This window comes from Erythrolamprus reginae, chromosome 2, assembly GCF_031021105.1.
Source record: "Erythrolamprus reginae isolate rEryReg1 chromosome 2, rEryReg1.hap1, whole genome shotgun sequence".
NCBI lineage: Eukaryota > Metazoa > Chordata > Lepidosauria > Squamata > Dipsadidae > Erythrolamprus > Erythrolamprus reginae.
The window spans coordinates 43,476,715-43,500,986 of NC_091951.1; the positions used below are offsets into that span (position 1 = coordinate 43,476,715).

Consider the following 24,272-nt stretch of genomic DNA (forward strand, 5'->3'; position numbering starts at 1 on the left):
AAGGGTGTCTTTTTAAGAAAGAAAAGGGAAGGGCGCCCCCCTTGCCTTTCTTTCTTCCTTCCCACTCACCCTTTAGCCTAGCTTTGCTTCTTCCAACCGCCCCCTTTAGCTGCTCCTCCCTGCCCTCTGTTCGCCTCCCTTCTAAAGTTTGGGATTTTCCTGAAGGATTTGCACGCATTATTTGCTTTTACATTGATTCCTATGGGAAACATTGTTTCATCTTACGAACTTTTCACCTTACGAACCTCCTCCTGGAACCAATTAAGTTCATATGATGAGGTTCCACTGTATGTCTTTTTTGTACTTCTTATTTGAAATGCTGGTGTTTTCTTAATTTCTTGCTGGGTTATTTCTTTTAGCCATTTTTCTATTAAGTTCCAGTATTCTTTTTGCTTTTGGGCATGTCCACCAAGCATGGTAGTACGTACCTATTTCTTCCTTACATTTCCAACAATTGGGTGACGCAGTTTGGAACATTTTTGAAATTCTATTAGGCTGTTCTTGCCTTCTGGTAGCTCTGTTCATGTGTGCATTGGGAACAGCCTCCTGCTGTTCCTCTACCTCAAGGGGTCTCCAACCTTGTGGACTTCAACTCCCAGAATTCCTTAGCCAGAAAAAGGTGGCTGAGGAATTCTGGGAGTTGAAGTCCACGTCTTAAAGTTGCCAAGGTTGGAGATCCCTGCTCTACCTCACTCATGTCAGCCTCTGGAGTCAGCACAAGCCAGATGGCCTCCCACCGACCCTTCTCCAGACTCCTCCCCAGCCTTCTCGCTGTCTGACTCTGCTGCCCACTCTGCAGGCCACTGGCAGACCTCCACACTTTGTCCAGGTTGCTAGGCAATTGCGAACAAGTTTTCCCATCCATTTCCGAGGCAATCCAGGTGAACCAAATTAGCCAATAGGATGTGGGGAGGATCAAAATCTGCAGTAGCCAATAGCAAACTACATGAGCAAACATGGAATTTTGCAAAGTGCTGCTTTCTAACAAGTTTTGCCTTTTCTCTTTTCTTCTGGGGGGGATGACCACAGAATGGCGGTCTGGGCTGGCTGGGCACCTCATCCTCTCTGACGAGGACGTGACTTCAATCATCCAGGGCAGCTGGAAGAGGCTCAACACACTGCAACACTATAAGGTGAGGGAAGGTCTCCTACTTCTATGCCTGAAGGCATGCAGCCCTCCTTCAGTGGGTCGCCCTCTAGGAAGGCACAGCATGCCATGAATGTCACATCAGAATGAAATGACAGAGAAAGTTTTCTCGATGGGAGGACGACCCTGAATGGATCCAGGTCTCTCCTATTTATTGTGTATTCACCATTCTGACATGTGGTACAGAATAACCAATTGCGAACGCCACATACATTATGCCAGCACCATATAAAGCAAACTTCTCTTGTGGCTTCCCTATAGATAATTAACGGAAGCTACAATCTTTGCCCCTTTCCTGGAATGTGTTTTTACTGGTGATTAACAAAGGAATGTGCAAGGCATATATTTCCTTATCATGATTCTGCAGGATGCTTGCTCAGCCTGGACTTTGCTTCCTGCCTTTCCATAGAGGAAAAATAAATATCTTATTCAGCACATAATTTAGTCTTAAGACATCACTCTCCAGCAATATTTTATTTCCAAATTTCAGTGCTTAAAAATCTATGATTACAACATATGCCTCTCCTCTTCTGCAATGGTTAGCTTAACTCAGGATATGAGAACCTTTTGGCCTTTTCTCAGCAAGCATCTTTGTGGTTCCTGGTTTTGAAACCTTCCAAAAGAAAAGAAGATTATGGTAACGAGTCCCTTTTGGTCTTCTTGGGTCACAAACACACAAGAGGACAGATGGCACACAAAATGAAATTACAACTGGAGCAGGCAACTGGTAAAGTCTGCTAAATGACAGGAAACTGGAAGAGGGAGATTGTGATCCCGCTATATAGATTGCTGGTGAGACCACATTTGGAATACTGTGTTCAGTTCTGGAGACCTCACCTACAAAAAGATATTGACAAAATTGAACGGGTCCAAAGACGGGCTACAAGAATGGTGGAAGGTCTTAAGCATAAAACGTATCAGGAAAGACTTAATGAACTCAATCTGTATAGTCTGGAGGACAGAAGGAAAAGGGGGGACATGATCGAAACATTTAAATATGTTAAAGGGTTAAATAAGGTTCAGGAGGGAAGTGTTTTTAATAGGAAAGTGAACACAAGAACAAGGGGACACAATCTGAGGTTATTTGGGGGAAAGATCAAAAGCAACATGAGAAAATATTATTTTACTGAAAGAGTAGTAGATCCTTGGAACAAACTTCCAGCAGACGTGGTAGATAAGTCCACAGTAACTGAATTTAAACATGCCTGGGATAAACGTATATCCATCCTAAGATAAATTACAGGAAATAGTATAAGGGCAGACTAGATGGACCATGAAGTCTTTTCCTGCTGTCAGACTTCTATGTTTCTATGTTTCTTAACTCAGATGCTTAAGGCCACCAGGAAATAAATTTTACTGCAACATTTGCAACACAATTATAACCGAGGAATGTATATCTCCTCCTTCTATATACATATTCAGTCACTTTCTTATGAAGGCACCTTCAGTGTCATCGCTGGGACTCGTTTTGACAATTGACATTGATCGGTGTCAGAATAAGACTCTATATTAGATCAGTGGTTGCTTACAATTCATACCACAATAGCTGGGGTTTTTTTGCAAAGCTCTTTTTAAAAAAAAAAATTTATTGAATTTTTCTTCAGACAAACAACACAAACAACATTCAACATTTAGAGGAGCTACATTTGCTCCGCTAGTCATAGAAGTCTAACTAATACAGGGGGGGGGAAACTAACTATAATCAAATCCATACAGAAAAATAATTGACAACATTCCACATCAACATTCCGTTTTGATATTACAGTTATAATCAATTAAAATATCAATATAACATTCTAATTTTATAATTTCATTTTGTTTAAAATTTACTTCATTGAGTCTAATTTAACCATATAGTGTTCCCTCGATTTTCGCGGGGGATGCGTTCCGAGACCGCCCACGAAAGTTGAATTTCCGCAAAGTAGAGATGCGGAAGTAAATACACTATTTTTGGCTATGAACAGTATCACAAGCCTTCCCTTAACACTTTAAACCCCTAAATTACAATTCCCCATTCCCTTAGCAACCATTCAGATCATTACTCACCATATTTATTTATTAAAGTTTATTTAAAAATATATTTATTAAAGGCAGATGAAAGTTTGGCGATGACATATGACGTCATCGGGCAGGAAAAACTGTGGTATAGGGGGAAAACCCGCAAAGTATTTTTTAATTAATATTTTTGAAAAACCGTGGTATAGACTTTTCACGAAGTTCGAACCCGCGAAAATCGAGGGAACACTGTATATTAAAATATTTAAAATCAATTACTTACTCTAATAAAAAAAAGAAAAGAAAACCTTGTCATTAGATTTCTTAATATCAAACTATCCTTAAGACTTCAATATACAGTAGAACCCCGACTTACGAGACTAATTGGTTCCGGAAGGAGGCTCGTAAGTCGGAACGCTCGTATGACGAAACATTGTTTCCCATAGGAAACAATGTAAAGTCAATTAATCCGTGCAACAAAAAAAAAACCCCGCTGCCGCCGAACGCGGAAGTTAGCGTTCGGCTTCAGGAGACAGCTGCGAAGCGGCGCGCGTGTTTTAAAAGGTTGCAGCCGGCCTCGGGGGCTCGGGGGGGTGCTGGCAAGCCCCTCAGGCCGGCTGCAACGTTTTAAAACACGCGCGCCGCTTCGCAGCTGTCTCCTGAAGCCGAACGCGGAAGTTAGCGTTCGGCTTCAGGAGATAGCTCCTTGGCGCTCGTATCCCGAATGTGAGCTCGGGAGGCGAACAAAAATGTCGCTCCCCTCCCAGCTCTTATCTCGAGTAGCTCGTAAGTAGAGCTGCTCGTATGTCGAGGTTCCACTGTATCTTTTATTTAATTTAAAATCTACTTCATTATATTTAATTTAACAAAACTATAGAACAAAACCATTGTTTGTGACATAAAATAATCACCACATAAGGGATGCTCAGACTGATGAACAAAAGGAGCATAATTCTTCCCCTGTGAGATTAACAACAGTGGCTGGAGGTAGTTGTTAACTTACAACCAGTTGCTTAGCAACCTGTTGGAATTGCAGCGGACCTTCACAGGGGGACTTACAACTCCATTCCAAAGATCCAATCGCTGTTCCCCACCACCACACACACACAGAGTCACATGACTGCATTTCAGGCCCCTTACAGTGGACGTTTATAACATCACATGACCACACTTTGGTGAAAACCAGCATTTACGACAAAACGGGTGAAGACTATGGGTTTGCTTACTGACCGTAGCATTTGCTTAACGATCGCTGCAAAACATAATAAAATCAGGGGTGGTTGGGGGTTCCCAGGGGTTCTAGCTAAGATTTTGTGCAGTTCAGAGAACCCCCCAAATTCCACTCCTGGCTGGCCCCGCAGACCCCTCCCCTCCCAGGAGACTCTCTGCAGCCCATTTTGGATGCTACATAAGTGGAGGGTGTGTGAGGAAGTTCAGGGAGGGTGAAAAACGGGCCTACCGAAAGTTTCCTGTTTCCAGCCTCCAGAAAGCCTCCGGAGCCTGGTGGAGGCTGTTTTCACCCTCCCAGGGGCTCGAGGAAAGCCTCCATAGCTGGGGAGGGCAAAAATGCACCCCCCTGCCACCGCCATGGTACAGGAGGCTGACTAGACCACGCCCACCATGGCCACACCCACCTAGCCACCAGGTAGAGAAACCCTTGCTAAAATTTTTGAAGTCCACATCGAAACATAGAAGATTGACGGCAGAAAAAGACCTCAGGGTCCATCTAGTCTGCCCTTATACTATGTCCTGTATTTTATCTTAGGATGGATATATGTTTATCCCAGGCATGTTTAAATTCAGTTACTGTGGATTTACCAGTCTGCTGGAAGTTTGTTCCAAGCTTCTACTACTCTTTCAGTAAAATAATATTTTTTTCATGTTGCTTCTGGTCTTTTCCCCAACTGGGTTGATCATGTGGGTGACTCACTTTATGACTGTCGTGACTTCCAGCAGTAACGGACATCCTCCGTTATGGTCGTTAAGGCAAGGACCATCTATGGTAATTGGCAGTCTCCCCCCTGTCCATATACATTAAATCTTCCAACCTGTCCTTATGCATTAAGAAAGGTTGCTGGCTGGACTGAAAAAGCAGCAATTAAGTCTCTAGGCAGCCTATTAAGATGTTAATCGGTGAACAATAGTTTTGGCTTTCCTAGCACCACCGTTCTGCCATCTTTTCAAAATAGATTCTCCTTACATTCTGTTAGGTTACACAAGCTCAGGAAATAAGAAGCACTTAGATTTCTGGGGGGAAAAATAGCAGAATCTCAAAAACCTGCCAGAGGAATCCTCTAGCTCAACTTCATAGCAAAATTCAGGTGGAGTTCCTCATGGGTCTCTTTCTCCGACCTCTTACCCTACCCTGGATTTTAAAAGTCTATTGTATAATTGCCCCGTTTCCTCCCCTTAATGGTCTCCTCTGTATTCCCAAAGCCAGTTAGGCATTTCATCACACCTTCAGACAACAACTCATCCCAATCCATCTGCCACATCTGGACAGTTCTATCCTTTATTTCTCCCATGAGAGTTTTTAAACATCGGCCTTTATAGTTTCAAAAGTGTTTTTCAAAAGGCAGCTGGACTTCCAAGGGGAAAAGAAAATAGCAAAGCCCAGTTGCCTTTTAAAAAGAATCTTTGGAACTACCACGATCTGGATGATTGAGAATCTCCATAGACAATCAAGCTTTAGGGCTAGTCCTCTAGGACAGAGTAAATAAGAAAAATACTGTATTTTTCAGAGTATAAGATGCACTGGAGTATAGAAACATAGAAGATTGACGGCAGAAAAAGACCTCCTGGTCCATCTAGTCTGCCCTTATGCTATTTCTTGTATTTTATCTTAGGATGGATATATGTTTATCCCAGGCATGTTTAAATTCAGTTACTGGGGATTTACCAACCACGTCTGCTGGAAGTTTGTTCCAAGGATCTACTACTCTTTCAGTAAAATAATATTTTCTCATGTTGCCTTTGATCATTCCCCCAACTAACTTCAGATTGTGTCCCCTTGTTCTTGTGTTCACTTTCCTGTTAAAAACACTTCCCTCCTGGACCTTATTTAACCCTTTAACATATTTAAATGTTTCGATCATGTCCTCCCTTTTCCTTCTGTCCTCCAGACTATACAGATTGAGTTCATGAAGTCTTTCCTGATACGTTTTATGCTTAAGACCTTCCACCATTCTTGTAGCCCATCTTTGGACCCATTCAATTTTTATCAATATCTTTTTGTAGGTGAGGTCCCCAGAACTGAACCCAGTATTCCAAATAAGATGCACCTTAGTTTTGGGGGCTGAAAATAGCGGGAAAATATCTACCTAGCAGGTATTCATCTGGCTAGCGTCCTTAGTCTGGTTAGCTTCAGCACATTATTTTATCCCCTGGTTAGGGCTGAATAAAACCTTTTTCAGAGGGAATAATGATGAAAACAAGCCTGCAAAGACATAGAGCTTGAAAAAACCCTTCTTCGGAGGTAGTAGCAAAGAAAAAATCCTGCAAGCCGGAAAGATCCTTAGCACCTCATTAGGGCTGGGGGAAAAGCTTTGAAAAAGCTACATTTGGCGTATAAGACCCTACCCAAATTTTCAGCCTCTTTTAGGGGGGGAAATGTGCATCTTATACAGTGATACCTCATCTTATGAACTTTTCGAGATACGAACCTGGGGTTTAAGATTTTTTTGCCTCTTCTTCCGAACTATTTTCACCTTACGAATCCACCACCGCCGCCGGCGGGATGCCCCACCTCTGGACTTCTGTTGCCAGCCGAAGGCTCCCCTCGCTGGGAAACCCCGCCTCCAGACTTCTGTTGCCAGCGAAGCGCCCGTTTTTGCACTGCTGGGATTCCCCTGAGGCTCCCCTCCATGGGAAACACCGCCTCCGGACTTCCGTTGCCAGCGAAGCGCCCGTTTTTGCACTGCTGGGATTCCCCTGAGGCTCCCCTCCATGGGAAACCCCACCTGCGGACTTCCGTTGCCAGCGTAGCACCCGTTTTTGCACTCTGGGATTCCCCTGAGGCTCCCCTCCATGGGAAACCCCGCCTCCGTACTTCCGTTGCCAGCAAAGCACCCGTTTTTGCACTGCTGGGATTCCCCTGAGGCTCCCCTCCATGGGAAACCCCACCTCCAGACTTCCGTGTTTTTGCAATGCTGCAGGGGAATCCCAGCAGCGCAAAAACAGGCAGTACACTGGCAATGGAAGTCCGGAGGTGGGGTTTCCCATGGAGGGGAGCCTCAGGAGAATCCCAGCAGTGCAAAAACAGGCGCTTCGGCTGGCAAAATGGGTGAATTTTGGGCTTGCACGTATTAATCGCTTTTCCATTGATTCCTATGGGAAACATTGTTTCGTCTAACAAACTTTTCACCTTACGAACCTCATCCTGGAACCAATTAAGTTCGTAAGACAAGGTATCACTGTAATCTGAAAAATACGCTATCACTGGAACAACATGTGTCCCTGTAGATATGGGCAGTTCTCGAATTATGACCACAATTGGTCCTAAAACTTCCAATTGCTGAGCATGATTGAGTGAATTTTGCCCCATTTTATGACCTTTCTTGACACCGTTGTTAAGTGAATTGCAGCAGTTATGAACGTGTTAGTAGCTGAGAGGTCAAGTAGCGCCGAGATGGAGGAATGACCCCCATCTCGGGCTCGCCAGAGATCATCCATCAGAGTGACCAAAGCAGTTTCCATGCTGTAGCCAGGTCTGACGCCCGATTGAAAGGGTCTAGATCAGTGACCACAAACCATTTTTTCCTCCGGTGCCGAAAGAGCATAACCGTGGGCACTTACACACACAGGGTGCCCACACTCACAATTCAATGCTTGAGGAGGGCAAAGACAGCTTCCCCCGCCCCCTGGAGGCCCTCTGCAGGCCGGAACTTCCCAACTTCTGGTGGACCCAGTAGGCTCGTGTTTCACCTTCCCCAGGCTCCAAAATTTTCCTTGGAACTGGGGGAGGGTAAAAATGCCCACCCCCATCCTCCTGGAGGTTCTCTGGAAGCCAAAAACGCCCTCCCAGAGCCTTTGTGTGAGCCAAAAATCAGCTGGCCAGCACACACATGCACGTTGGAGCTGAGCTAGGGCAACAACTCATCTCCGCATGTCACCATCACTGGTCTAGATAATCCATTTCATCCGATGAGTGTAGGAGCTGGAGTGCTACCACTTTCTCCGGAATCTTTCCCACAAAGGGTAGGTTGGAGACTGGATGAAGGTTCTTTAGTTCTACTGGATCCAGGGAAGGCTTCTTGAGAAGGCCAACTTCCAGATTTATTTATTTGTGCTGAGAAACAATGCAACAAGATGTTGAGTCCAGAAAGCTGCTTAACCCAATTTTTTTTGCCCATGCTCAGGTGCCTGACGGAGCCACCGTTGCCCTAGTCCCTCGTATGACCAAGCACCTTCCAAGAGAAAATCAGGATTACATCCCTGGAGAGAGTGAGTGACCACTCCAACTCTTACTTACTTACTTACTTACTTACTTACTAATTAATTAATTAGTAATTAATTTGCATGCCACCCCTTTCCGTAGACTCAGGGCGGCTCACAGCATACAGTAAGACAATTCATAACAAATCTAATAAATTTTAAAAACATACCTAGGGAAGCCCATGATTGCTCTCGCAGCTGCATTCTGCACGATCTGAAGTTTCCGAACACTTTTCAGAGGTAGCCCCATGTAGAGAGCATTACAGTAGTCGAGCCTCGAGGTGATGAGGGCATGAGTGACTGTGAGTAGTGAGTCCCGGTCCAGATAGGGCCGCAACTGGTGCACCAGGCAAACCTGGGCAAACGCCCCCCTCGCCACAGCTGAAAGATGTTTTTCTAATGTGAACTGTGGATCGAGGAGGACGCCCAAGTTGCGGACCCTCTCTGAGGGGGTCAGTAATTTCCCCCCCAGAGTAATGGACGGACAGATGGAATTGTCCTTGGGAGGCAGAACCCACAGCCACTCCATCTTATCCAGGTTGAATTTGAGTCTGTTGGCACCCATCCAGGCCCCAATCGCCTCCAGGCATATCACTTCCACTGCTTCGTTGACTGCTTCATTGACTTATTTGGCTATTAGGGGAAAAGCAGCTTGGGTGGACTGAGTGGACAAAAGAACAAAAATGGCCTGAAAGTTAATTATCAAGCCAGTTTGGACTAGCATGTTAATTTGAGAAGATACTGGGGGGAATGTTCATTTGAGAAATAGAGTCACTGCCACCTGATGACCTACTGCCAGTCATCCAGAGTGGTCTTATGCTGGCTTGTGTTCTAGAAACCCCAATGCTGGAGGATGCAGATGAGGGTGGCATGAAGCTTTGGCACCTGGTGAAATCGACCGAGGAACCTGAGCTGCCTAAACATCGCCGAGGGAGCCTGCGGGAACGGGAGAGAGCCAAAGCGATTCCAGAGATCTATCTCACGCGTCTCCTTTCCATGAAGGTAAGAAGGGATCCAGTCTTGAGTTGTGCTCTGTTTATTCCCAACAGATCTTTCAGGCTTTATGCAACCTTTGGAGGAAACCCTATTGAGAGAATAAGACTTTCTTCTTGTTGTGTTTGGGCCTGGGCCAGCTGTTGCTCCCACAGATGGGAGAGACACGACACAAAGTGAATGTGAAAGCCTGGCTGACAGCCAGGAAGATGTGGCAGACAGCCAGGAAGATGTGGCAGACAGCCAGGAGTACGAGGCCACTGGGACACAGGATTCAGCAGACAGCCCAGGGGATTTGGCCTGCAGTCCCTCAGACAGTCTGTCCTCCCTGGGTTCTTCTGCAGATCAATATATTGATCTACGTAGCTGAAGAGCTATGCAAAGAAGGGATCGCTTTAAGGAGTATTACAAATCATTATAGGAGCACCTGGGCTGGGTGTGGTTCCCTTAATGAGGGCTAAAGGGATAAAAGGGAACAAAGGCCAAGGCAAACTGTGGCTGTTTATCTGTGTTGTTTGGTGGTTCCTGCTTCGAAGTTTCTGTGCCGTTGGAGTTTTCAACCCAGCTTTTTCAGACAAGTGGGAGGTGAAAACTCTGGGACTTGCTGTTTACTTCAAAGATTCAAAAGGATTCCTGAAACATCTTTGCTCATTCCAGGTTGTCTTTGTTTGTTTTTCCCTGTGTTTTTTGTATGCCGCTGAAGTAAGCCTTCCATTGTTTTCGGACATTAACTGTTTTTTGAGTAAGCTATTTTTGTTTATCTAATACAAGTTTGCTGATTAGCAGAGCACGTGTGTGTGTTTGATTTCTTTTCATTGGACTATTACGCATTGCCAAGCCAGTCAGGCAGAACACTTCTCAATAAATATGCACAGCATTACAATGCCGGTCTAGTTTCCTTGACTTAATCTCATCCACACTGTGGTTTACTGGGAATTTAACTGGAGGGCAAATTAGGGCAGATAAAAGAAGACATTTCGACACAGTGGGCATAGCTACCGCATGGGATTCTTTGACACAAGGTTGTAGTCATCGTTTTAGGAGAACTGAGAACTTCCCCAACACAATTTATTTTATTTATTTTATTATTTATTTATTAGATTTGTATTCCGCCCCTCTCTGAATACCTGTAAGGGCTCCATAGGAAAAAGTATTTAAGATAGATGCACTTTTTTTCTTTACAACTTTATGATAGGAAGATTTCTTTGTTAGTGGAGATTAAGATGTACAGCAACTGATAGTTTGGCTTAAGAGATCTTGTAAAAAAAAAATCATATTGGAAATGACCAGCTATTGTTTTCTTCTTTTTGTGATCTATTCCAGGGTGTCACAGTTTGTAAGTTATTAAAGTCCATTAGAACCTTAATTACTGCGGAGGCAATAGATGGAAGCCCAGTCATTTGTTCAAAACAAGATTTCTTTTTATTATAAAAGTAGAAAATAAACATGTCTCGATGGACAACATAACAAAATACGTCTTCACATGATAGAGGTAGAATGGAGAATGGAGTTTTAGGATGAAGAAGAAGGATGTGATGTTAGATGTGGCAGGATATTACATCATAATAGGAGGATCTTAGTAAAGCACACAAAGTTAACCCTTTAATTACTAAATGTCTCTGGGGCTGTCAATATTCAGCGTGACACAGGGGTCTCCAAACTTGACAGACATGTGGACTTCAACACCCAGAATTTCTCCACTTGGCTGAAGAATGTTGAGAGTTGAAATCCACAAGTCTTAAAATTTCCACATTTGAAGACCCCTGATCTATCAGGATTCTCTAGCTCACAGAATTTGTGATTTCCTTAGCCGGTTTTCCTTAGATCAGAACTAAATGTTGGGATCACCTTTCCCACTTCGACACATAATGGGAGAATCCATAACATCCACTGGCTGGTCCTATGCTGTCAAATTATCCTGAATTGGTCTTCACTGCTCTTGTGTTTGTTGGCCCCCAAGAGAACCCTGCCATAACTTGGTCCGATGTGTGCTGTATTTCCTTGTAGGGGACGCTACAGAAATTCGTAGACGATTTATTCCAAGTGATCCTCAGCACCAGTCGCCCTGTCCCTTTGGCTGTGAAATATTTTTTTGACCTGCTGGATGAGCAAGCACTGAATCATGGGATCACAGATCCAGAAACCATCCACATCTGGAAAACAAATAGGTAGGCAACCAAATCTACTGGAAGCCGCTTAGGTATATTTTATTATGAGTACAGGTAGTCCCCGGGGTACGTCGTCCACAACGTACGACGTTTAGTCGTTACGACAACCCAGGGACAGCTTCGAAGCCACCGCTGCCGCCGCCACCTCCGTTTGTACGAAGGGATCTCTGCGGTGGGTGGCGGCTTCGGAGACCCCCTCGCCTGAACAGAGGCGGCAACGGCTTCAACAGCCGGTCCTTCTCGGTGCTGTGTTGCTGCAACCTCTGAGGCTGCCGCCGCCTCCATTCAGGCGAGGGGATCTCCATGGTGGGCGGCCTCGGAGCCACCACCGCCACCCACCGCGGAGATCCCCTCGGCCGAATGGAGGCGGCAATGCAGCGCCGAGAAGGACCGGCTATGGTCCCTTGAAGCTGCTGCCGCCGCCACCGCCACCGCCTCCATTCGGGTGATGGGATCTCCATGGTGGGTGGCCTCGGAGCCACGGCCGCCACCCACCACAGAGATTCCTTTGCCCGAACGGCGGCGGCGGCGCCAACACCTTCAAGGGACCAACAGCCGGTCCTTCTCGGCGCTGCATTGCCGCCTCCGTTCGGGCGAGGGGATCTCTGCGGTGGGCGGCCTCAGAGGCTGCAGCAACGCGGCCCCGAGAAGGACCGGCTGTTAGTCCCTTGAAGATGCCACCACCGCCTCCGTTCATGTAAATCAGAATACAGTATTTCAACTTACACGGAAATTTGGCTTACGATGCCCCATAGGAACGGATCGCCGTCGTAAGTCGGGGACTACCTGTATCTCCTCTATAACCTTCATCATGTATTTTACTATGTGTATACCCACTAAAACCCTCATTGTGTATTGGACAAAATCAGTCAATAACTATCTTGATCATGCTTTTTATTGGTGGGCTCTTCATTTCCCCACAGAAGATAATAATCTCACAAAACTCTGCTGATACCCAGCCCAATATCATCTCTGCCAAAGCTGAAATGCTACCAGTTCAGACCAGTTCACCCAAACTGGTAGTACAATATGCTACCGGTTCAGGCGAACCAGTATATCCGGCGATCAGCTGTGCGACAATCAGCTGTGCCGCACGATCTAAATTAGCTAGAAAGCCTTTTTGAGTGGCACAGCTGATTCCCCCGCCCCTCACTGTTCTACTTACCTTTGCAAACTCTGATGGCTTGAAAATGCTCCTTTTTTTAATGCTGCACAGTAATGCCTGTGGCGCGCACAACATTCATGCATGCACGAAGTGCTCACGAAGCAAACCACTAGCAGGCTTCAGAGGATTCCACCTCTGATCTCTGTGATATTAATAACCCTGTTTTACAGTTACACTCTGAAAATGTGATAGTGAATATGAAGTGGGAGGGGATTTATCTGTAAGACAGAATACGGTGATCCCTCGAGTTTCGCGATCTCGATCTTCGCGAAACGCTATATCGTGATTTTTTAAAAAATATTAATTAAAAAAAAACCCCACTTCCGCGTTTGGCTTCGGGAGTCAGCTGGGAAGCGGCGCGGCTGTTTTAAAAGGTCGCAGCCGGCCTGGGGGGCTTCCCAGCACCCCCCCGAACCCCCAACCCGGGTTCAGGGGGGTGCTGGGAAGCCCCCCAGGCCGGCTGCGACCCTTTAAAACAGCCGCGCCGCTTCCCAGCTGAGTCCTGAAGCCAAACGCCAAAGGCAAACTTCCGCGTTTGGCTTCAGGACTCAGCTGGGAAGCGGCGCGGCTGTTTTAAAAGGTCGCAGCCGGCCTGGGGGGCTTCCCAGCACCCCCCCGAACCCGGGTGGCCGGGTGAGCAGCGAGCGAACGGCGGGTGGCCGGGCCGAAGGGCGGGCGAGCGGCAAACGGCGGGCAAGCGGGTGCTGGGGGGGCGGGGGCAGCCGACATTCAAAGCAATCTGTCGGCTTCTGCACTTTCGTCGCTCCCCACCTCCACCATCTGCACATGCGCGGCCATTGAAAAAAAGGGCGCGCATGCGCAGATGGTGTTTTTACTTCCGCAACCCTACATCGGGAAAAATCGATTATCGCGAGGGGTCTTGGAACGGAACCCTCGCGATAATCAAGGGATCACTGTAATTAGAAATTTCATAGGCACTGAAATTGGAGGAAAATAGGGTAAACCATGCTGTTTCGTGTTTTATAGCAGTGGAACCTCAACTTGGGGTTCCTTTGGGGGTCAAACGACCATCTCACAGGGGTTGCCTAAGAGCATGGGGAAAGACAAATCTCCCATGGTGTTAGGAACCAAAGCTTCTATTTGGGCGCCTTGGAACATAGTTGTACAATCTGACCAATCAAGTGTTTACAGTGGGGGTGTCCCTCTGAACTTCCTGCCAATCAGTTTAAAGCTCTGTTGGGAGAATTGACGTTAGGCTTATGGTTGGGAGTCATCACAACATGAGGAATTGTATTAAGGGGTTGCGGCATTAGAAAGATTGAGAATCACTGTTTTACAGGCTTATTTAAACAGCTTGTCAACTGCACTATAGAAACACTTCACATCATTATCCACAAGAAGGACAGTAGAGAAGAAGCCGGTAACTACAGGCCAGTTAGCTTGACATCAGTGGTAGTTAAAATGATGGAGACTCTACTCAAAAAGAGGATAAATCAGCACCTAAAAAACAATAACTTATTGGACCCAAATCAGCATGGCTTTACTGAAGGCAAATCATGTCAGACTAATCTCATTGATTTCTTTGACTATGTCACAAAGGTGTTGGATGAAGGTGGTGCCGTGGATATTGCCTACCTGGACTTCAGCAAAGCCTTTGATACGGTTCCACATAAAGAGCTGATAGACAAATTAGTGAAGATTGGACTTAACCCCTGGATAGTTCAATGGATTTGCAGCTGGTTGAAGCGTAGACATCAGAGAGTTATTGTTAATGGCGAGTATTCTGAGCAGAGTCAGGTTACAAGCGGTGTGCCACAAGGGTCTGTTCTGGGTCCTATTCTTTTTAATATGTTTGTGAGTGACATAAGGGAAGGTTTGGTAGGGAAGGTTTGCCTACTTGCCGATGACTCTAAAGTGTGCAATAGGGTTGATATTCCTGGAGGCGTCTGTAATATGGTAAATGATTTAGCTTTACTAGATAAATGGTCAAAGCAATGGAAACTGCAGTTTAATGTTTCCAAATGTAAAATAATGCACTTGGGGAAAAGGAATCCTCAATCTGAGTATTGTATTGGCAGTTCTGTGTTAGCAAATACTGTACTTCAGAAGAAAAGGATTTAGGGGTAGTGATTTCTGACAGTCTCAAAATGGGTGAACAGTGCAGTCAGGCGGTAGGGAAAGCAAGTAGGATGCTTGGCTGCATAGCTAGAGGTATAACAAGCAGGAAGAGGGAGATTATGATCCCGCTATATAGAGTGTTGGTGAGACCACATTTGGAATACTGTGTTCAGTTCTGGAGACCTCACCTACAAAAAGATATTGACAAAATTGAACGGGTCCAAAGACAGGCTACAAGAATGGTGGAAGGTCTTAAGCATAAAACGTATCAAGAAAGACTTAATGAACTCAATCTGTATAGTCTGGAGGACAGAAGGGAAAGGGGGGGACATGATCGAAACATTTAAATATATTAAAGGGTTAAATAAGGTCCATGAGGGAAGTGTTTTTAATAGGAAAGTGAACACAAGAACAAGGGGACACAATCTGAAGTTAGTTGGGGGAAGGATCAAAAGCAACATGAGAAAATATTATTTTACTGAAAGAGTAGTAGATCCTTGGAACAAACTTCCAGCAGACGTGGTAGATAAATCCACAGTAACTGAATTTAAACATGCCTGGGATAAACATATATCCATCCTAAGATAAAATACAGAAAATAGTATAAGGGCAGACTAGATGGACCAGGAGGTCTTTTTCTGCTGTCAGACGTCTATGTTTCTATGAAACGGGGAAGTTTTGCACTTACAGTAATAGTGTAAGTGATACTTAATTCACTGGTCGACTCCTGTGCTCAGGGCATTGCATTCGTCCAAACAGCCATGACAACATCGATAATGGCGACCTCATGACATCATTGCACAACTGGCATGATTGCGTAATAATGTCATGAAACTACACAAGTTACAGTAAGTACAATCATTGTAAAATGGCTCGGCCACACGACCGACCCAATTTTACAGTTTTTTGCAACGGTTATTAAGCAAACTGCAGTTGTAAAGAGGCCTCTGTGGTTGTTAAGCAAACACAACAATTGTTAAGCAAACCCAAAGTTCACTATGGGGCACCCCATAGTGATTTTTCCTCCCCCAAGAGGCAACTGGACTTCCTTGGATTTTCTTTGAAGACCTTTTGCTTCTCACCCAAAAGAAGCTTCTTCAGCTCTGACTGGATGGTGGGGAATGGAAGGATTTGGAATCCAGTCAGAGCCAAAGAAGCTCCTTAGATGAGAAGCAAAATGTCTTCAAAGTAAAACCAGACATTGGTTGCCTCTTGAAAAAGCACTTTTTCTTGAAAAAGCACCATGATCCAGTAATTCTCAACCTTTCTAATACCCTTTAATACAGTTCCTCATGTTGTGGTGACACCCAACCATAAGTCAAGCGCCAATTCTCCCAACAGAGCTTTAAGCTGATTGGCAGGAAGGTCAGAGGGACACCCCCACTGTAAACGCCTGATTGGTTGGATTGTAGAAATATGTTCCAAGGCACCAGAATTGAAGTTTTCGTTCCTAACACCATGGGAGATCTGTCTTTTCCCATGGTCTTAGGTGACCCCTATGAAATGGTCGTTCGGACACCCCAAAGGGGTCCCGACCCCCAGTTTGAGAACCACTGACCCAAGTGATTGAGAATCTTCCATAGAGATTCACTATTGGGCACTCCTCCCCCCCTCTTAAGAAACAGAAGTAAATGCTGGTTTTAAATAAAACTGTCATGAAACTTGGTTAGGTGGCCACAGGATACCCTGGCCTGGTTGCCAAGTGTCCGAAGCTTGGTCATGTGACCCAGGCAAGGCCTGACCACCAGAACTAAAAATTCGTGTCATAAATAATAATAATAATATAATAATAATAATAATAATTATTATTATTATTATTATTATTATTTATTAGATTTGTATGCCGCCCCTCTCCAGAGACTCGGAGCGGCTCACAACCAGTGTTCCCTCTAATTTTTTTGTGGGGTGGGCGGAAAGGTATAGTGTCTGAGCGGCAGTCCCTTCGGGACTGGGCGGCACAGAAATAATAAATAAATAAATAAATAAATAAATAAATAAATAAATAAATAAATAAATAAATAAATAAATAAATAAATAGAATTTCAAAATAAAATACTGTACTGTGTGTCTATAACAGTGAGCTCATAATAGGGCAACTCTATCAATATCAAAATGCCACTTAAATAGTTGAGCTAGTTTCAAACTAGATTTTGATTTTCTTTCTCTCTTCCTTACTCCCATTCTTTTTCTTTCTCTTTTCCTTCCTCTCTTTTTTCTATCAGTTTCTCTCTCTTCCTCTCTCTCTCCTTCCCTCTCACTCTTTCCCTCTCGGCTTCTAGGCAGGTTTGGAAAACTCTGAGTTGATGATGATTTTTAAGTGAGCGATTGCTCACTGCTCAGCTTAGAGGGAACTATGCTCACAACAACAAAATACAGTGCAAATGTAATGATTTTTTTAAAAAAGTTTAAAACCCATTAACATAAAAAAATAGTCATACATCCCAAACAAACCATACATAAAATGGAACGGCCCGGGGGAATCAATTTCCCCATGCCTGACGGCAGAGGTGGGTTTTAAGAAGTTTGCGAAAGGCGAGGAGGGTGGGGGCCGCCACAGAGAAGGCTCTTCCCCTGGGGCCCGCCAGATGACATTGTTTAGTCGATGGGACCCGGAGAAGGCCAACTCTGTGGGACCTAATCAGTTGCTGGGATTCGGGCGGCAGAAAGCGCTCCCGGAGGTATTCTGCCCATGAAAGCCTGTTGTGACTTTGAAGAGTTACTAAGGGGCCAGTTGTAAGTCGAGAACGACATTTACATAACTTACACTTATTGGTGTCACAATGTTGTCGTGAACGTGTCATTTGTTAGCCTTTACATGGTAGCAGTCCTGATGAATGCTCTTGGCTGAGCCTTTGTTTTCTTCCTGCAGTCTGCCTCTGAGGTTCTGGATCAACATCATCAAGAACCCCCAGTTTGTGTTTGATGTGCAAACGTCAGATAACGTGGACGCTGTGCTCTTGGTCATTGCCCAGACCTTCATGGACTCCTGCACCCTTGCTGACCACAAACTGGGCCGGGTAAGCCTGGAAGAATGCAGCTGAGAATGAATGTGAAGAGAATGGGGAAGCCAGGTCCCACAAATGGTTGTTTCCTGGTGCAAGACGTGTGTGTGATTTTGGCTGCATTAACAGAGGGACAGAATCGAGATCACGTGAAGTGTTAATACCACTTTATAAGGCCTTGGTAAGGCCACACTTGGAACACTGCGTCCAGTTTTGGACACCACCATGTGAAAAAGATGTTGAGACTCTGGAAAAAGTGCAGAGAAGAGCGACAAAGATGATTAGGGGACTGGAGGCTAAAACATATGAAGAACAGTTGCAAGAACTGGGCATGGCTAGTTTAATGAAAAGAAGGACCAGGGGAGACATGATTATTATTATTATTATTATTTTATTATTTATTAGATTTGTATGCCGCCCCTCTCCATAGACTCGGGGCGGCTCACAACAATAACAAAGACAATGTAAGAACAAATCTAATAATTTAAAAAACACTAAAAAACCCATTATTAAAAGCAAACACACACACAAACATACCATGTATAAACTGTATAGGTCCGGGGGAGATGTCTCAGTTCCCCCATGCCTGACGGCAGAGATGGGTCTTAAGAACTTTACGAAAGGCAAGGAGGGTGGGGGCAGTTCTGATCTCTGGGGGGAGCTGGTTCCAGAGGGTTGGGGCCGCCACAGAGAAGGCTCTTCTCCTGGGTCCCGCCGCGGCAACCCCAGTACCTCAGGGGTTGCCACAAAGAAGAGGGAGTCAACCTATTCTCCAAAACACCTGAGGGCAGGACAAGAAGCAATGGGTGGAAACTAAACAAGGACAGAAGTAACTTAAAAATAAGGAGAAATTTCCTGACAGTTAGAACAATTAATCTGTGGAACAGCTTGCCTCCAGAAGTTGTGAATGCTCCAACACTGGAAGTTTTTAAGAAGAGATTGGACAACTATTTGTTTAAAATAGTATGCAGCTTCCTGCCTGAGTAGGGGGTTGGACTAAAAGATCTGCAAGGTTCCTTCCAACTCTGTTATTCTGCTCTGCTCTACTCTTCTGTATTAATTATTTTTCTCTCAGAAGGCTGGTTCCCTGATTTCAATTCAACTCGGGGCGGCTGATCTATATGCTGGCAAGATCTCAAAGGATCTCAAAGGAGCTATAGTTAATATGATATATGATATATAATATAATTATAAAATATATATAATATAATATATATATGGGACATGATCGAAACATTTAAATATGTTAAATGGTTAAATAAGGTCCAGGAGGAAAGTGTTTTTAATAGGAAAGTGAACACAAGAACAAGGGGGCACAATCTGAAGTTAGTTGGGGGAAAGATCAAAAGCAACATGAGAAAATATTATTTTACTGAAAGAGTAGTAGATCCTTGGAACAAACTTCCAGCAGACGTGGTAGATAAATCCACAGTAACTGAATTTAAACATGCCTGGGATAAACATATATCAATCCTAAGATAAAATACAGAAAATAGTATAAAGGCAGACTAGATGGACCATGGGGTCTTTTTCTGCCGTCAGTCTTCTATGTTTCTATATAAAATAAATAAATATACTGTAACCAGTGTTCCCTCTAATTTTTTGGGGGGGTGGGCAGAAAAATATAGTGTCAAACAAACAAAAAACCCACCCTGTTTTGCCTCAGAGAATTTCAAAATAAAATACTGTACTGTGTGTCTATAACAGTGAGCTCATAACAGGGCAACTCTATCAATATCAAAATGCCACTTAAATAGTTGAGCTAGTTTCAAACTAGATTTTGATTTTCTTTCTCTCTTCCTTACTCCCATTCTTTTTCTTTCTCTTTTCCTTCCTCTCTTTTTTCTATCTGTTTCTCTCTCTTCCTCTCTTCCTCTCTCTCTCCTTCCCTCTCACTCTTTCCCTCTCGGCTTCTGGGCAGGTTTGGAAAACTCTGAGTTGATGATGATTTTTAAGTGAGCGATTGCTCACTGCTCAGCTTAGAGGGAACTATGACTGTAACTGGGGGCGTTTGCCCAGGTTCGCCTGGTGCACCAGTTGCGGCCCTATCTGGACCGGGACTCATTGCTCACAGTCACTCATGCCCTCATCACCTCGAGGTTCGACTACTGTAATGCTCTCTACATGGGGCTACCTTTGAAAAGTGTTCGGAAACTTCAGATCGTGCAGAATGCAGCTGCGACAGCAGTCATGGGCTTACTCAGGTATGCCCATGTTTCACCATCACTCCGCAGTCTGCATTGGCTGCCGATCAGTTTCCGGTCACAATTCAAAGTGTTGGTTATGACCTTTAAAGCCCTTCATGGCATCGGACCAGAATACCTCCGAGACCGCCTTCTGTCACACGAATCCCAGCGACCGATTAGGTCCCACAGAGTGGGCCTCCTCCGGGTCCCGTCAACTAAGCAATGTCGGTTGGCGGGCCCCAGGGGGAGAGCCTTCTCTGTGGCGGCACCGACTCTCTGGAACCAACTCCCCCCGGAGATCAGAACTGCCCCTACTCTTCCTGCCGTCCGTAAACTCCTCAAAACCCACCTTTGCCGTCAGGCATGGGGAAACTAAACATCTCCCCCTGGGCACATTTAATTTATACATGGTATGCCTGTGTGTGTGTCTGTTAGTATATGGGGTTTTTTAAATCTTTAAATATTTTAATTAATTGAATTATTTATGATTTGTTTTACACTTGTTGTGAGCCGCCCCGAGTCTTCGGAGAGGGGCGGCATACAAATCCAAATAATAAATAATAAATAAATAAAACCAGAGCTCACTAGCACCTTCTCTAGCAGTTATATTGTCTCCCGGTATAGAAGCCACAGGATTTTCTTAAAGGGAAGATGCTACTTTAAGAGCATTAGTATGTCATATGAGATGGGGTTGCTGCATTATCATGAATCTCTCTGAGCTAATTCTAGTGATGCCAGCAATGCACCCACTTTTCAGAGGAAGATTCGGGTGTGACTGTTTGGATAAGGACAGGAAATAGAAGTATTCTGCCAACACCTCCAGTTACAGCTTTTATTCCCTTTCCTCCTCATTCCACCCCCCCACCCCCCCAAGTGTTAATCATTTTCATTGTTCGTAAAACTTTCTGGCCATTGAAATTAATAACTCCCAGCGACCAGTTAGATCCCACAGGGTTGGTCGTCTTCGGATACCGTCAGCTAAACTGTCAGCTGACAGGTCTGCGGGGGAGAGCCTTCTCTGTGGTGGCCCCGACTCTCTGTTATCAGCTGCCTCCTGAGATCTCATTGTCCCCACCTTAGTGGCCTTCCAGAATGCTGTAAAGACCTGGCTTTTCTGACAGGCCTGGTGCCATTGATCTTGGGGAGGTTACAAGCGAGGTCGGCCCATGAATGGATGGATGGCTGCAATTATTTAAAATTGAAATTTTTTTCCATGTTTATTTTTGTTGTGAGCCGCTGAGTCCCTCGAGAGCTGGGCAGCATAGAAATATAATTAAATAAATATAATTATGAATGGTATGTATCTTTGGGATTATAACTGCTGCACGAATCCCAGCAACCAGTTAGGTCCCACAGAGTGGGTCTTCTCCGGGTCCTGTCAACTAAACAATGTTGCTTGGCGGGACCCAGGGGAAGAGCCTTCTCTGTGGCGGCCCCGGCCCTCTGAAACCAACTCCCCCCAGAGATTAGAATTGCCCCCACCCTCCTCGCCTTTCGTAAGCTGCTTAAAACCCACCTCTGCCGCCAGGCATGAGGGAATTGAGATGCTCTTTCCCCCTAGGCCTTTACAATTTTTGCATGGTATGTCTGTACGTATGTTTGGTTTTATAATAAGGGTTTTTAATTGTTTTAGTATTGGCTTATTATTATATGCTGTTTTATTGCTGTTGTTAGCCGCCCCGAGTCTGCGGAGTGGGGCGGCATACAAATCCAATAAATAAATAAATAAAATAAACTGCTTTATAATTAATGGGGTTTTTTTTTGAAATACTGTGTTTTATAGTTTTAGATTAGGTTCCACTTCTGTTTTATTTTTCTGTATGTGTTTGTATTTCTATTTATAATATTATTGTAAGCCTCCCTGAGTCCTTCGGGATTGGGTGGCATAGAAGTCAAATAAATAAATAAAATAAATAACTAAAATAATGCCTTGGTTTTCTGGTGGCCTTTCCAGGATTCCCCAATTAACAAGCTGCTCTACGCCCGCGACATTCCGCGCTATAAGCAGATGGTGGAAAGGTAAGGAAGAAGAAGTATCCGAAGGAAGCCGGATATATTCAAGGGGAAGGAAAACAGGGAGAGGACAACCTGGGTGCAACAGTACTAAGGAATAACTTATCTCTCCTGCAGGTACTATGCAGATATTCGCCAAACCATCTCAGCCAGCGATCAGGAGATGAATTCGGCCTTGGCGGAGCTGTCACGGGTGAGAATCCTCCCAGCTACAACCTTCCTTTTTTCTTGTACACGTTCCTAGCCAAGGCCTTCACTGGGGCCATCCTTAGAAGCAGCATCGGGTGTCCCTTGCCACTTGTGATGACATTATAGGTAGTCCTCGACTTATGACCAGTCGCTTAGCGACTCTTCAAAGTTACCTGGAAAAGGGGAGTTGTGACCCGGTCGATCTCCCCCGGGATCACATGATCACATACTTCAAGTGCTTGGCAATGCAGCCACATTAACCACCGTTTGCTGCATCCCACAGTTGTTTGGATGCATTTCTTGTTATTTATTTATTTATTATTGATTGGTTGATTTTGTCCAATACACAATGTGGGTTTTAGTGGGTATATACATGGTAAAATACATAATGAAGGTTATAGAGGAGATACTCATAGTAAAATATATCTAAGAAAGAAGAGAAGAGAAGATATAGGAATAAAACATATCAATGAAAGAATGGAAGAAGAGATATAGGAATAGAAGAAAGGTATAGGAGATATAGGAGAGCAATAGGACAGGGGACGGAAGGCACTCTAGTGCACTTGTACTCGCCCCTTACTGACCTCTTAGGAATCTGGATAGGTCATTTTTGCCCCAAACTGCCATTTAACATCTGAGTTCTGGCAAAACTACACATGTAATGAACCACTGGTTCGCTTAACAGACACTGCTTTTGTTTAATAGTGCAGAGTTAAATAAAGTTCAGGAGGGAAGTGTTTGTAATAGAAAAATGAACACAAGAGCAAGGGGGCACCATCTGAAGTTAGTTGGGGGAAAGATCAGAAGCAACGTGAGAAAATATTATTTTACTGAAAGAGTAGTAGACGCTTGGAACAAACTTCCAGCAGACGTGGTTGGTAAATCCACAGTCACTGAATTTAAACGTGCCTGGGATAAACATACATATCCATCGTAAGATAAAAATACAGGAAATAGTATAAGGGCAGACTAGATGGACCATGAGGGCCTTTTCTGCCGTCAATCTTCTCTGTTACTATGTTTGTTTTTCAACTGCCACATAAAAGGGTTGCAAGTCAGCCAGTAGGCTCAGCTACAGTTGTAACTGGAAGGCTGCATGCAATGCAATGATTTGTAGCCTGGGCTCTCTTTGAAGATCATCCAGGAACTTCAGTTTCTCCCAAACAAAGCTTTGGGGTCACTCAGTGGAATTGGCTGATGAAACCAGTGCTTGGCAGCTGCTTTGGTGGCCAAGCCATTTCTCCATCTGGTGGGAGATTTCTAACGGCCCGAATGGCTGCGAATGGTGGTAGTGGTAGGAGTAATGATGAAGGTATCGTCATACCTTCAGCTGCCCTGAGTTGTTTGAGAAGGGCGGCATAGATATCTAATGAATGAATGAATGAATGAATGAATGAATGAATGAATCTCAAGGAACTTCTGTTCCTTATGAACTTGCCTTTGTTGTGGCTAGCAGTAGATTTGGATAGTGAGGGGGTTGGGGAGGAACACGGGCAGTGATGGGCTGCTGCCCAACCGGGGGGGGGGGGGGGAGCAACACAATGGGGATAGTAACTTTACGCACTATTTATTGAATACTTAATAGGTTTTTTTTATTGTCCTTCCTTCCCTAGTACCTTAGTATGATCCTTAATTACTTTTAAAATAGGAAATAATTAAATACTATGTTTTTACCCATCATTTTAATCATTATCTAGAATTGAACTTTAATAGCAATGAAAGAAAATTGAGCTACTTGCCTAATCTCTTATCATACTGAACCTTGTGAGTTCAGTACAAAACCTTAAAACGTTACTGTGCTCCTCAACAGATAATGCTGTCTATCATTTTCTCCTTTTGGTGGCTACTCAAACAATGTGACTTTTATCAACTGAAAAAAGAGTCCAAGCACCTATTTGAAAA

General features: G+C 44.4%; 1 protein-coding gene across 1 annotated transcript in view; it reads left to right on the forward strand.

Moving 5' to 3' along the window:
- PLXNB1 (plexin B1) overlaps positions 1-24,272 on the forward strand; it is a 160,377-nt gene that overhangs the window by 130,007 nt on the left and 6,098 nt on the right. The window contains exons 28-34 of the mRNA XM_070738026.1: positions 1,030-1,133; positions 8,500-8,584; positions 9,411-9,577; positions 11,576-11,736; positions 17,850-17,997; positions 22,123-22,187; positions 22,299-22,374. Of these exons, the coding sequence (XP_070594127.1) occupies positions 1,030-1,133; positions 8,500-8,584; positions 9,411-9,577; positions 11,576-11,736; positions 17,850-17,997; positions 22,123-22,187; positions 22,299-22,374 (806 nt within the window). The remainder of the gene's footprint in view (positions 1-1,029; positions 1,134-8,499; positions 8,585-9,410; positions 9,578-11,575; positions 11,737-17,849; positions 17,998-22,122; positions 22,188-22,298; positions 22,375-24,272) is intronic.